This window comes from Anarrhichthys ocellatus, unplaced genomic scaffold, assembly GCF_004355925.1.
Source record: "Anarrhichthys ocellatus isolate YVR2014 unplaced genomic scaffold, GSC_Weel_1.0 scaffold15, whole genome shotgun sequence".
Taxonomy (NCBI): domain Eukaryota; kingdom Metazoa; phylum Chordata; class Actinopteri; order Perciformes; family Anarhichadidae; genus Anarrhichthys; species Anarrhichthys ocellatus.
The window spans coordinates 6,200,179-6,214,176 of NW_022280045.1; the positions used below are offsets into that span (position 1 = coordinate 6,200,179).

Genomic DNA, 13,998 nt, shown 5'->3' on the forward strand with positions numbered 1-13,998 from the left:
CACACACACACACATTCCTGACGCCCAAACTGCAGTCAAAACACATGTAAAAGGCAGAATAAATCTCCATAAAGTGTTTGATTGGTATCTGTTGTGCATGTCAGCGTTGTCTACTGCTGCATCTGCAGGAACCATATCAACCACTGGGAAAAGACAGAACTGACGCTTATCCAGTAATTGCCACATGCCCATGTCTCTTATCAAAAATAATTGAGGATTTTTTTAGATGGAGATGGGAGTGTTTATCCTGGTGCCAGTCTGACAATACTGTAGATCCCAACAACTCTGGATCAGTAGTGAGATGGTTTGATTTGTTGAGGTTTGTTTTCTCTAAGAATGTGGTCCTGGATAAACCCAGTCAGTTTACCTCACGGACACTTTCCATTTCAAACGACTATCTCACCTAAATAGTCTAACGTACTGTGATTTTGACAAAATAAATGAATCAAACTTTTGGTTCATATAGGAGACTTTTATTGTCTTAATTTAAAGGTCATGACTAGGTTTGTTTCTAATCCTCAGTGATGACCCTTCCCACTGATGAGATGTAACTGTTGCCGTTTGAAAGTGTTGTTTAATCCCGTTAAAGCTTTGTTTTCCTTGTGACATACAGCCTATTATTACGTTCGGAGCACAATGTTGAGCACAGCATTCAGTTTAGGATGGCTTTGGACGAGATTGTGGCAAAGGAAAAAAGAGAGGAAATATATAAATACAACATCAGGCTAATCGCTTGTTCACACGGATCAGTTTTTTCTTTTTCTTTTTTTCCTTTTTTTTTTACAGTGCAGCAAGTGTGAGGAATCTCTAAAGGCCCCCATACCACCCCAGAGCCAGGCGTCTGATTGACAGGACTTGGCTGGCTGTGGACCCTCCCAGCGTCTCCTCCTCTCTCTCGCTCTCTCTTCCCTCCTTTCCTCTCCCCGGCTCCCTCCCTCTCTCCCGCTCTCCCTCTCTCTCTTTCTCCTCTCAATCGCAGGGCTGCGCTCACCGACTCGACACCGCCAACAGGGATGCAGCGAGGGCGCAGCGCAGCCTGAAAAATGGCACCACCACGCGTCCTGTGGATCTATCCGTCCCTTTACCTCCTGTCATCCCTGCTTCTTCTTTTTCACGCGTTGTCGCCGTGCCGAGCCTTACGGAATTACCCGGAGAATGAAGGTGGGTGCCCTGGCGGGTTCGTTTGCGTGAACCTTAACTCGCGCGAGGGAGATGACTTGGTTGTGCGCCGCGTTGGAGGGTTGGGGAGCCCCATCCCGCGGTTCCACTTGCCGGGGAAGGAGCGGAGCGGAGCGGCGGAGACTCCCGTTAAGTGCTCGGCTCGGTTATGAATCATGCATACAGAGAAGCGGAGAACTGTTCGTCACGTTTTTTCTTTCTTTTCCGAGCATACTGACATTAAATTTGTACGACATGATTTACACACAGGCAACCCTGCCATGCTGAAGACAGAGAGGGCTGACGTAGACGTTTCACTTTCTGACACTGAGAAACACATTTTAGTTACCTCTGCAACTATATGTCTTCCATTAAAGTAACCGAACTTATAAAGATGATGCCAAATCAACATTGACGTCGCTGCCAAAATCCTTCTTAATTATAGATATCTTCATTATAAAGCACTGGTATATGTGTTTTTCTGCTGTAGCCGACTGCCATAGTCTTCAAAAGAGCAGCAGCAATTACATTAAATTTGTCGCACGCTGCTGCTCAGTTATTGTATTAACATCGATGCTCGGCCTGAAATTAGCCAATGCATTTACTCACTAACTACTCCTGACTGCTTGCTGGGCTGAAACATGGGAGCTGGCTTGTTTAATGGGAAGTTGCACTAAATGGAGAAAAAGGACAGAGCGGGGCGCACAAGTTCTACTCACAATGACTGGTTTTATCTAACAGATTAGTAGGTTATTTGAACTATAATTGGAAGTGTGTGGTGCTGTTTTTTTGCTGGCTTTGCTGTCAGACAGTCTGACTGAGATGATACAGCTGTGACTTGATTGCCACTGTGTGATTCATTTCATTCAGTGATTCCCCAAAGCAGTCAGTCCCTGAAGCTGTTATGAGCTGGATGATTTGCCTTCATTGATATTTCTCTGTATTTTTTTCACTTAATCTCTTTCTCACACACACCAACTGATACACTCAAACGCTTAACCTTGAACACATGAACACAATGACGGGCTAACAGTCATTTGGCCTGTGTCTGTCTGACTTAATGGTATAAGGTGTACGTACATGCCGCTGAATGTATCTCACAGCCCCGTGGAGTTCACATAGAACAAAGGCTCTGGAGGATAGATAGGGAGTGAGACAGACACACACACACACGCAGAGAGAGAGAGAGAGAGAGAGAGAGAGAGTGTGGAGTATTGTTTTAACAGCAGGAAACAATGCATGTGAAGGAGACACTAACACACTGATGAAATATTCATTGAAATGAGCATGAATGATGAAACCAACTGGAAGCCAAAGGAAACTCCTGTTGATTTAGATAAACGGCCAGGGGCATCTGGGAGTTTCTGTACGTGCATGTATGTGTGTGTGTGTGTGTGTGTGGGTCTTAGTCATGTCCAACTCCAGAATCTTTGAGGGGACCGACAGGTCAGAGGGTTTTTTATCGCTATTACACACTTTTCAAATAATGTGCCAGACGGTCTACGTCTATGTGTGATTCACTTGGACTTTCATTCTCCGGTTATTTCTCTATCCTGCTGTGTCAGACTATTGGCCTAATTGGCAGCTATAAGCCCATTGCCCGACTTGTGTGTGTGCATGTACCCCCGATGGGAAAGTAATCCAATGAAGCCATTTTTGCAAACCACTCTCTGCCCTGCGTTTACCTTTTCGGGCCTGCCAGTTTTCCTGCTGTGACTGCAGATTTAGCTGAGGGATTGCTCTTCTTTGTGCCAGTGTGGGTGTGTTTGTGTGTGTACCTTGTGTTTATCTATGAGTGTGCATATTCTCCACCCACGTATCTCGGTAGCCGTGTTATTCCAGGAAATCCTCCCTCTTGAGTCTGTCGAGTAGAAAGCGAGGCTGTCATCAAAGAAGAAAGATAGAGCTCTCAAGGCTCAATTAAGAGCAACGTCCCTTTGATAGAGCTGATAGTGTTAGCGGGAAAATAGTGTTAAGCTGTCAACAAGCTTATAGTTCACTACCCGAGCTATTGATCTGCTCCAAAATTGTTGGCATTTACAAGTGACTCAGTTGTGAGAGAATTGTTTGAAACCGCTGCAGACTGGGGGACATGAGAGACGTATAGTAGAGAAGGGTTCAGTCATAACAAGTTGTTTTGATGAAGAGCATCCTCTGAGGGTCTTTGTTATCGACAGTGTGTGTGAGTCCAGCAGAGGGAGCCCAACACACCCTCTGCCTGAACCCTGAGGGCATACTGATGTAACAGCAGGGTGGATGCTCGCAGGTCTCCCCTTGGTTCATTTTTGTTCTGCTGTCCTCATGCTGACTTTACCCTCGCTCCATATCCTTCCAACACGGTGGAACTTCTCTCTTTTTACTGTTACTTTGCACCCACTCCTCCCAGGTTCCTGGGGGGGAAAAGGAGCAGACATTTTCTATTTTTGTGTCTTCCCTCTCTCTCTAAATATATACCTCCCTCAATCCTGGAAAACACAGCAGCACAACTGGGAGCCCCGTGCTTCCTTCCACTGCAAGTGCATGTTGATTAGAGTAAACTAAAAGAGGTAGATAAATGATTTAACTCCAAAGTCTGACTGAAAATTGCGTGCAAATGGATGTATAATTGAATTAATAATCAAGAGTCAGCAGAAAGGGAGAGGAAACAACAAAGCATGGGGAAAAACTTTGGGTTATGTTACGGTCATGAGGTTTACTGTAATCTGTAATTGGTCTCGGAACTACAGCACGCGTGGAGCTTTTTATTGGATTGGCCTCAGGGTGCAGGGTGAAGGGGGCTGTATTGCTTTGTAAGGTTAACATCAGGGTGAGCGGTTAGTGCAGAGGCAAGCATATGTAAAGCATGCCCTCCTCTTACACATCGTATGATTCACACAGGATCCTGACTGTGGTATAATGTTGGGTCAAAGGTCCCCTCTGGTTTAATTGCTTTAATCTATAATGGTTGCTTGTAGTTATCGGCAGAGCCGTACCTCACTAAGTGTGTGTGCGAGTGAGTCCGAGAAATTGCTATGCTCCCATGTAACAATCGTGACCTTGGACAGAAGAGGATATAGATCTCAGCAGAGACAGACAGCAAGCGCGAGCACCCTCCTGTTTTTCTCGTCTACCTCCTCCCCTCCCATCCACCTCCAATCCCCTTCATTCATATCTTCCTTCCCTCATGGCCTCCATCTCTGTCTCCTTGCTTGTTTCTCCCTTTGTCTTCTTCTACACTACCCTCTCGGTCTCTCTCTCTGACCTTCAGTAGCTGTGTATGGGGCGACTGTGGCTAAGTGGATAGCAGGGCCGTCTTTCAATCAGAGGGTCGGCGGTTCAATCCCTAATCTCAAGCTCCGGCTCTGCTAGTCGCATGTCGATGTGTCCTTGAGCAAGACACCTAACCCCAAAATTGCTCCCGTAGTTGTGCCTACGGTGTCGAAATGTGATAGACTCTGAATTGTAAGTCGCTTTGGATAAAAGTGTCTGCTAAATGACTGTAATGTAATGTGTGACAGTTGTACAGCCACTGTATGTTTTCTGTATTAAGTTGGAGCCCATATACTGTATCTGCTTAATACTGTACACAAGCACAAATGCAGGCATGTGCGTGCACACACAGACACACACTCATCCTATCATAATGGATGACTTGGGGGCACTTTGGTGGTCTTGGTCCAGAGAATAGTGTCATATGTCCCCGGGGCTGGTTGATAGACTGGGTTATAAATACAGCTTGGTGACAGAAAAGGATTCTGCTGTGAGGGCTTCACCTCATGGTTGCATTGTGTGTGTGTGTGTGTGTGTGTGTGTGTGTCTGTCTGTGTGTTGAGAGAGAGAGGGAAATTATAAAATCCACAGGAGAGAAGCTGTGAGACAAAACAAAAGCGATAAGAAAAACCAGAACAAAGAAAAAGACATGGTTCTAATCAAACCCTCCCATATCTACGTGTTCTATTGAGCACCCACAGAGCCTTTGTGTCGTATTTAACGGCAGTCAGTGGTTGCTAAATATGGTTTTGTATTCAGCCCCACCATTTCAAAGTATTTTATTTTGGTGTTCTGAAGTCCATTTGCCTGAGTAATTGTTTGACATTTTAGGTTTTAACTTTCTTGCCCAGAACATCTTTACCACTCTCTTGTCTGTAGGCTGAATATGAAGATGTAGTCAGCAGCTGATTAGCTTAGCATTAAGGCTGGAAACAGGGGAAAACAGCTAGCAGGCTCTGTCCAAGAGTAAATCTCTGTCTACCATAAACTCTAAAGCTCACTAACTAACACATTATATATTGTACCTGTGTGCAAACCAAAGTCTAACAATGACCATTTCAACTTTCAAATGGGCTTCCAGGAAGTCACTGCGCCTGGCACATAATTCCCCATAAAACCACACAGTCAGTTTTAAAGTGCAACATTTGTTTGTATGAAACAGACGAGATATAACATGTACATTAGTGAGCTTTAGAGGTACCAGGCTAGCTGTTTCCCTCTGCTTCCAGCTTTTATGCTAAGCTAACCATAAACTGGCTGTGCCTTCATATTTACCCGTGTGAGATTGGTATCTCAATCGTCATCTAACTCTGCAAGAAAGCAACCAAAAGCATATCTCTCAAAATGTCAAAGTATTCCCTTAAAGTCTGAAACAAGTCTGCTGACTATGAATGCGAAATTCATTCCACATCTCCACCAAATTTGGCAGAATACAAACTTTAATGTGTCAGTCAAGCTGGTCTGCTGTTTTCAACAATGATGGGAAAACATCTGGACTATATTTATTTATGTAAATGCCAAAGTTTAGCTTTTCTTTTTACGATGTGAACAAATGCAAACAAAAGCTGAGCTAAATGACCTCTGAGTACAAGTACAGCGAAAAATGTAATATATTTCTTCTTCATGCTTGCTTTATGGAGTGAACTCATCATTTATAGTATATGTTACTGTCAGTGTACATTTATTCATTTTTTCCCATAAGTTGAAACACAAGACAGCAACTGATTTTCAACACATTTCAGTTCCCACCAGTAAAGTGAACGTGTGTATTTGTCTTAAACAGCTAGAGTGTTAGGCTTGGATGATTCAATAACGTCAAAGGAGGCGTTCCGTGATGTCTGATGGCTGTTGTGAAGTTTGGGTATAAGCGGACCCCGTCCATGTCCACTGACCCCCCTCCCCATCCAAACAGCCCTTAACTGCTGGTCAAATCACTGATCACTGGGCCTTGACCACTTTGTATTCCCCACTCGAACGAACACACACACACACACACACACACACTCCAACTCTTCTTCTTTTCCTCTCACGGCCCCTCCTCACTCACATCCCTGCCCCCTCTGTCTTGACCTTTAATTTGTCTAAATTGAATTTGGTTGTTTCCGTACCTCTCCCTCTCTTTCTGTTTTTCTCTTCTTGTTTGCTCTGTGGTCTTGGCTCGTGCCGCGGCTGTGAAAGGCTGCATTAGCCAGCTTTACAAACAAACAGCAGAGGATTTGGGTCAGCCGTAGATATAGTATGTTTGCTGACCAGCGCTCCAACCTTTTCTCTGCTGATTAACTGTGAAGGTTTTATAAAGCCAAAATATCAGCGAACTTGGGAGCTGGAAATTAACTGCCAAATCTATTATTCATACAGCTTTTTCTTGATTTCTTTACAGAAAAGATCAGAGATGTGAAAATCAGTGCACATATTCAATCAGCACATTCTGAAAATCTGTCAAATAGATTCATATATCCAAGTACCGCTGTGAAGTATAGTACCAGTAGTGACTGAAAAAAAACAACAACATTGGTCAGTTGTTCAAAGCCTTAAAAAAAAAACTTTGTTAAAGTTTTCCTTTTTTTATTGGTATTATTTTGTGTTTATTATTTTGTGTTTGGAACTTCTTGTGCATATTTGTGCCGCTTCTCGGATGCCTTCCTGCAAGTTACAAATGCTAATCGTTTTGTCGTTGGTGGACCCCGCTTGCTGATTATTCTAGACAGTCGTCTCCAGACACCAGGAGAGCTTACTGTATGCTATCGATGCGTGGATATTGTCTGAAACCACGAGTCCAATAGTAAACTGACAACATACAGGGCCCAGCTCACAGACGATTCTCTGTGCGTTTGGGCTGTTTTGGTGGCATATTCCCCTTAGGAATTTCCCTGCAGTACACCCCCCCCAATTCCTTTTTAGCTTCAGGGTTTTGTTAGTTGTACGTGTTCTGTCTCTCTGTTTACCACTTGATGGTGTCCGCATCAGTGCAAATTAGTTTAATGTTGGATTTGACGGAGGCAGCAGGGCAGACAGACAATCACTGTAGGCGTGTGTGTATATGTCATACGGGTGTGTACTAACAGTGGCAACATGTCTAAGCACACATTTATCTGACATGAGATTTCCTAACCGTCTCCACTGCTGTGGCTCACCCCTGAGATTCTAGGCCAATTTACCCTCCTGTGACCAACCACTGTGTGACAGCTGCGTGTGAGTGTGTGTGTGTGTGTGTGTGTGCTCTTGTCCCATCAGGAGGAATGTCAACAAAGCACGAAAAACGTTAAAAAAAGGCCAAAAATGAGAAGGACACACTCTTGAAGAGGGATAATTTAGAGATGAACAGAATTAGCTGTCACCTCTCGCCCCTCGTTCACTCCTCACAAGCTATTTTAACCCAGTTCTTGAAATGAATGGTGGGATGCGTCAGAGTTTGAGCAGAGGTGAGCGGAGGTGTATGCGTCTGTGGTTGTTTTTGAATCCTCAAGGTCTCTAGTGTGTGTGCATCGTTATGGTTGTGTGTGGATTGTGTTTGTTGCTCTTTGCCCTTGATGAGTTGTTGGCATACTGGTAGAAGAAGCTTATTAAAAAAAACAATGTCTTGATCTGACTGGGTGTCGCAGTTCAACACTGTAAGCATTCAACCATCACGCCTTTCACACGCACACACACACACACACACACACACACTCCAGAGTCTCTTCAAGCGACAAACTAGGGCGGTGCTCCTGTCATAGTCTGTCAGAAAGGCATCTATTCTGTTCTGCTGGTGCTGCGCAGTGTATATGAAATAGCAGAGTAGGCTAATGTACTTACCACAGTGGAAGGGGGAGGCAGGTCCAAAAATGCAAGCTCAACGAGGTACAGTTCGTCACATACATGAATATTTTCACAAACATTTTCATCTTTGCACACCATCTGCCTTTTGGGTTGCCAGGGTTTCAAGGTTTTGGAGAAGGTTTTCAATAAACCATGTGCATCCCTTTTAGGAATCACTTAACTACAGCAACGGCCCTGAAAAAGAGATTCTAACATCACTTTTTTTTTACCCATTTGTGACTGCAGTGTAGAAGACGTCTTATGGCTGTTGTCTTGACTTGTTCTTTACTGAAAGTGGGCTCTTTGTGATCGATTTCTGCTGTCTTATTGAGGGAAGTAATAGCATTTGATGAACGATGTGGATGTGTTATCCTGTTTATCGTGTTTATTTTCCTTAAAAAGCTTTGCTTGGTAAATGTGAATATGCTTCCTCTTTGTATCAGTGTATTGCACACAATATATGATAAAAACAAAGTGAATTTGTCTTGAATCTTTACTTGTTTTGACATGAAGGATTTGATTAAAGCCGACTTGATTTGATCGTCGTAAACTCTCTCACCAATGTGTCAAAACTCGAGAGCAAATCCATCAATCCGTTCAAACATTTATCAGCTTTGTTTTGCGAATTAAAGGGTAAATGATTATCATTATCATTTTGATCCATTTTTCTATCAACTCATGATTCAAACACCCAACTACTATTTAGCCATGCATGTAATAGCTAATTGAATTTCATGGGTGTGTTTCACAGACTCAGCTTCTTACCTTCACTGATCTGCTCTTGTCTATCACTCATTTGTGAAGCTATAGGCCGCTGTTCAGTTATCCATACTGTTCAGTCCAACCCAATTTGAATTTGTGTTTGTCGAAGTGTGGAGGATCAACATTACATTTCTATGAACAGAATAGGAAGTTAGAAAGTAGGGGTAATTGAACTGAATCAAAGAAGAATTAGGATTAGAACTTCATTTAAATACATTGAATTATTCATAGACACATTCAGTTTGCAGACAGCTATCACACTCAAAAGAAGAATAACATTTTCCCTTTTAAATCATTCTAGATCCCATCTCAGCCCGCCCCAAAACTCTCATTAAAAATGAAATGAAAAATATCGCAGATTGTGATATGCCTGCTTTAGGGAAAACACATCCCACGCGCGCAAACAGCACATTACAGAATCTGAAAATCGAATGTGTGAATACAGTTTTGCTGTTCAATTTCTCACATTTGAACTCCACCTTGATGCAGGCTTGTGAGAATAACTGTACAGCACTCTGTAAAAGGAGTTCAAATAAAGCTTCAAATTCAGGGTGTAAAAGGACGGCTGAACCAGTTATAATTCCAAACACTTCAAACCTTTGATACATGGAATATGTTCATCGGCGCAGACTTTTAATACAAATATACCTTTACCAACAGGGGTGTCACGATTTTGATTCTCAGTCAAAAATCGATTGCGATTGTTTTTCTCTCTCCAGCATCGCCTATTTGCTCTTTAAAGATGATACAGCGTCGTTTACGGGTATAGCCTGCAGCTGCACGTTTTGAAACACCATGGCCACTGCCAGAAACAACAGAACTCCTGCTTCCATCAAGTCACCATTGTGCCTACAGTTTGTAGGCTGCAGAAGATTTAGAGAACATATTTTACATATTAGCTGTCGAACAAAAAAAAAGCGGATGTAGGAATTACCTATAATAAGTCTTTTCCCATTACATTTGTTTTTATTTGCATGTACCCTAAATGAAATACGGGCAATTTGCCTTTTCCTGTAAGATACATGCAAGGTGCAAGATAGTTCCCCTGACAGGATGCATTCATGTATTCAATATTTCCGCCACACAGAACAATGTCTTAAGGGGGGAAAAGATAATGGAAAGCAAAAGTCACCGGTGATAAGGATAGGAAGGATAAAAAGTAACATATAGCTTTAATAAAATGGCACAAATGGAGGACGAGAGAGAAAAAACGAAGGGAGAAATGACTGATTGAGAGCCTCTGGTGGTTTGTGGATGAGCGGAGAGAGGACTGATGAAAAGACAGCGAGCGAGAAGGAGTAGCAGTTATGGTACGACGCCAGTTTGTTCCTAAAGTTCAGCTCTCACCTCTTCCCACTCCTTCATCCCGCTCTCCGTTGGCCCGTTAGTTGCCCTGACAACACTCTCAATCGTTGAACTGCACTCTCAGTGGAGTGGAAGCAGGGGAAGGTCTGGTGTGTGTGTGTGGCGGCACTAATACTGAGATAGTGTGTGTGTGTGCGTGTACTTGTACTTGTGTTCAGTTGTATAACTGTTTTATTTATTGCATCTGGGTGTATTTGAGTACAGTAAGTTATCCCAGTATATGGAGCAAGCTGCAAATACTTCTTGCAATACTAGAGCATGTACTTGAATTGTATTGTGTTTTTTCAATGCAATGTATTTCTGATGAACTGATTTTAATTGTTCAACATTTTGGGGAATACACTTATTTGCTGTCTCGTCAAGTGTTAGATGAGAAGATCGATACCACTCTCGTGGCTTTACACTATGAAGCTATCGCCAGCAGCCACTTAGCTTAGCATAAAGACTGGAAACAAAGTAACAGCTAGCCTGCCTCTGTCTAAAGGTAACAAAATCAATGAAATCAACAATGAAAGCTTACTAATTAGTACGTTTTGTCTTGTTTGTTTCATTTATACAAAAACCGAAATTTGTGTGCATCATTTAAGGATGCACACTGCACACTTTGTTTTTAAGAGTAGTATAACTTTAATGTTGTATAGATACATTATTTGGTACTGAAGAGGAATGAGCAGCATCTTATTTGCGTTTTCCTCCTCTCTTTCTATTACCGGAAGATTTTCTGCCACAAGAGCATCTTGATTGCAGTAGACTGCAGTTGTCAGCATTTTCTTGCAGCAGGAAACATAACTTTTGGGGATGTGTGGGGACATGAAACCTGGGTGAAAATTGCTTTAAGCTGATGAACAAAAACAATGAGGCTTACATGTATCAGCATGTTGAATGTCGTGTCAGCAAGCCCCCCCCTTTCGTTATATCTCACGTCTACCGCTGTAATATTTTGTGTTCTGAGCTGAAAAGGTCTTATGAGCTCATCATGTAGCCGCATATTGTCCTATATATTGAGTCTGTGGTGGTCTTATTGAGCAGTCTTTCTCTTTGTGGCACTGGCACAATCCTAAGGTGTGTGTGTGTGTGTGTGTGTAAGCATCCTGGTCTCTTTGTGCGGCAGTCTGGCTGTTGGCAGCATCGTTTAATTCTTGGCAGGTGGATCACAGCTTCTTGCAGCCCAGCTGAAGCGGTGGATACCGACCAGAGAGAGAGTGGCAGAGAGACATAAACAAACAGAGAAGAAGCAAGTAAAAGAGACGGACGGACAGAGAGAGAGAGAGAGAGAGAGAGAGAGACCCCAGAGCAAGGAAAGACACCAAGAGAAAGAGATTGAAAATGTTTGGGGTTTTCTACCCACGGTTCTATAAGTACGAGCATTTTTCAGCAGTTGTACAGGAATTTACAAATTCACACCCTCCTCCTCCTCCTCCTCCTCTTTCACTCCCAGAATCTAAACCTCACAGTTCAGTGCTGAAAATCAATAAGACAGCATGTCCGTCTGTAATCGAACAACTCTCACAGTAATCAGGTCACATGTACATGTGTATGGATCTGTGCATTTATGCCGTGTGATGAAAGCATGGGAAATATTAGGGGTGTGTGTGTCCCTGAGTGAATTTGCTTGAGTGGAAGTGCTATTTTCAGGCAGAAGAAAAGATGTGATGATAGATAGATTTTTGTTTTCATCATGTCAGTGAGAGCTCAAATTTGGAAGTTGCTCCACTGTGGGTATGATACGTCATGTTTAGCAGCTTGTAAACCTGGAGATTGTGTGTGAAAATGTGTGTGTGTGTGTGTGTGTGTGTATGTGTAAAAGCGAGAGGGACTGGTCATTAGATCGAACATGAGCCTGGCCTGAGTGATTGACTGATGAGCTTGGTGTTTTTATTCTGGGCCGAAGCAGGCCTGCCCAAGGCTTAGATTTCACACACACACACACACCCACGCACACACACACACACACACACACACACACAGAAACACAATTAGGCAGTTCCCTGGAGAAAGAGAAGAGAGAGAGGGAGACACAGTGGAAGCGTTTAGAGATGGATGGAAAGATCAATAAGAGGTGTGGCTTTGTTTTTGTTTGTGGAAGAAAAAAATACATATTTGCATAATTTCTTTGTTTTCTCCTCATCTTTGACAGACAAACACACACAGGTACACACACACATACGTACTGTATATGCACACTGGGCTGTGTCAGCAGACAGGAAGCTCCAGCGAATACATAATTGATGAGTCCAGTCATTGATTACAAGTGATAAGTGGTATGGACAGGAGGTGTGAGGAGAAGAGGAAAAGTGTCGATGTGTAGGTTAATGTATGTGTGTCTTTTCCCAATGGGCTGCAAAATGGGCACACACCAGTTTCTGCATGATGGGTGACTCCAGACACAAAAAAGTTTCTTGAATCAGATTTTTTCTTCTTGCTTACTGTACCTGTAGAAGTTTGCCTTTCTAGTCACGCAGATAGTTTTGATTTTATTTTCTTAGTTTTTGAGATATGTCTCAGAAGCAGGAGGAGTCGAGGAGAAATGGCAGTGCGTACAGGTCCAGCTGTAAAAAAAGCAAATTGATCTTTTTGTGAAGGAAAGGCTAAATAGTGAGCCTTTTATGTATGATTTGTATCATGAAGTAGGATACATTTCTCTTCATCATGAGTTGTAATTGCTGTTTGATTTTATTTAAAAACCTTGCGTTGCATTACGGCTCCAAAATGAAACAGTGAACGACTCATTTTACTCAAGGTGAAAGCTGTGTGCAAATGCACTTTCTTAAAGTCACAGTGGAGAGAGAAAGACATGGAGATGGAGTGAGAAGAGAGAGAGAGAGAGAGAGAGAGAGAGAGAGAGAGAGAGAGAGAGAGAGAGAGAGAGAGAGACGGTAGCTGAGGATTGAGAAGTAAACAGTTCACGCACTTCACTACATGAACTGTATCTGAAAATTGGGTGTATGAGTGAAATACCTTTAAATATTTAAAAAATTGAATGTTAACAAGCTGAGGTGGAGGAAATACTCAGATCTCTACTTAAGTGAAAGTGTAATACTACAGTGTATGTAAAGTAAAATTCCTGCATGAAAAACATTACTCAAGTAAAGGTACAAAAATATTATTATCAAAGTATACATAAAGACACAAAAGTAGAAGTACTCACTATGCAGATCAACATACATTACAATATTATTGTATTATAGTTATTGATGCATAAACGTGTTCATCATTTTAATGTTGCAGCTAAAGTTTTAATGACTATTTACTGCTGGGTAGTTTAATCTATACTAATATATCATCATTTCATAGTTTATTTTGATAATCTGAAACTGTTACTAAATCTGTCAGATAAATGTAGTGCAGTAAAAAGTACAATATTTCCCTCTAAGGTGTAGTGGAGTGGAAGTGTAAAGCATAAAATGGAAATACGCAAGTACAAGTACTTACACTTAAGTACAATAATGTACATCGTTACATGCCCCCTGTTTCGATAAAATCGAAAGTAAACAACCGTTTTAGAGGTACAAACTCACACACTAACCTGCCAGAATGAAAAAAGAAATTGTGTTATACATATTTATTTCCGTAGGTATAGCTACAAATTGGCAGTTTGGAGTGAATAAAAAAATAAAGTGCCAATAAAGAGTTGAACATTCACATCTTTACGCCACAGGTTATTCC

The 13,998-nt window shown here is 42.2% G+C and overlaps 1 protein-coding gene across 3 annotated transcripts in view; it reads left to right on the forward strand.

The window, feature by feature from the left end:
- The first annotated feature begins 861 nt into the window (after positions 1-861).
- LOC116387745 (ephrin type-A receptor 3-like) overlaps positions 862-13,998 on the forward strand; it is an 80,941-nt gene continuing 67,804 nt past the window's right edge. Inside the window, exon 1 of one of the 3 annotated variants that reach the window (XM_031855105.1) lies at positions 862-1,161. In XM_031855105.1, the coding sequence (XP_031710965.1) occupies positions 1,044-1,161 (118 nt within the window). In that variant the 5' untranslated portion in view covers positions 862-1,043. The remainder of the gene's footprint in view (positions 1,162-13,998) is intronic. The other 2 variants (XM_031855104.1, XM_031855106.1) reach the window with 2 other exon arrangements.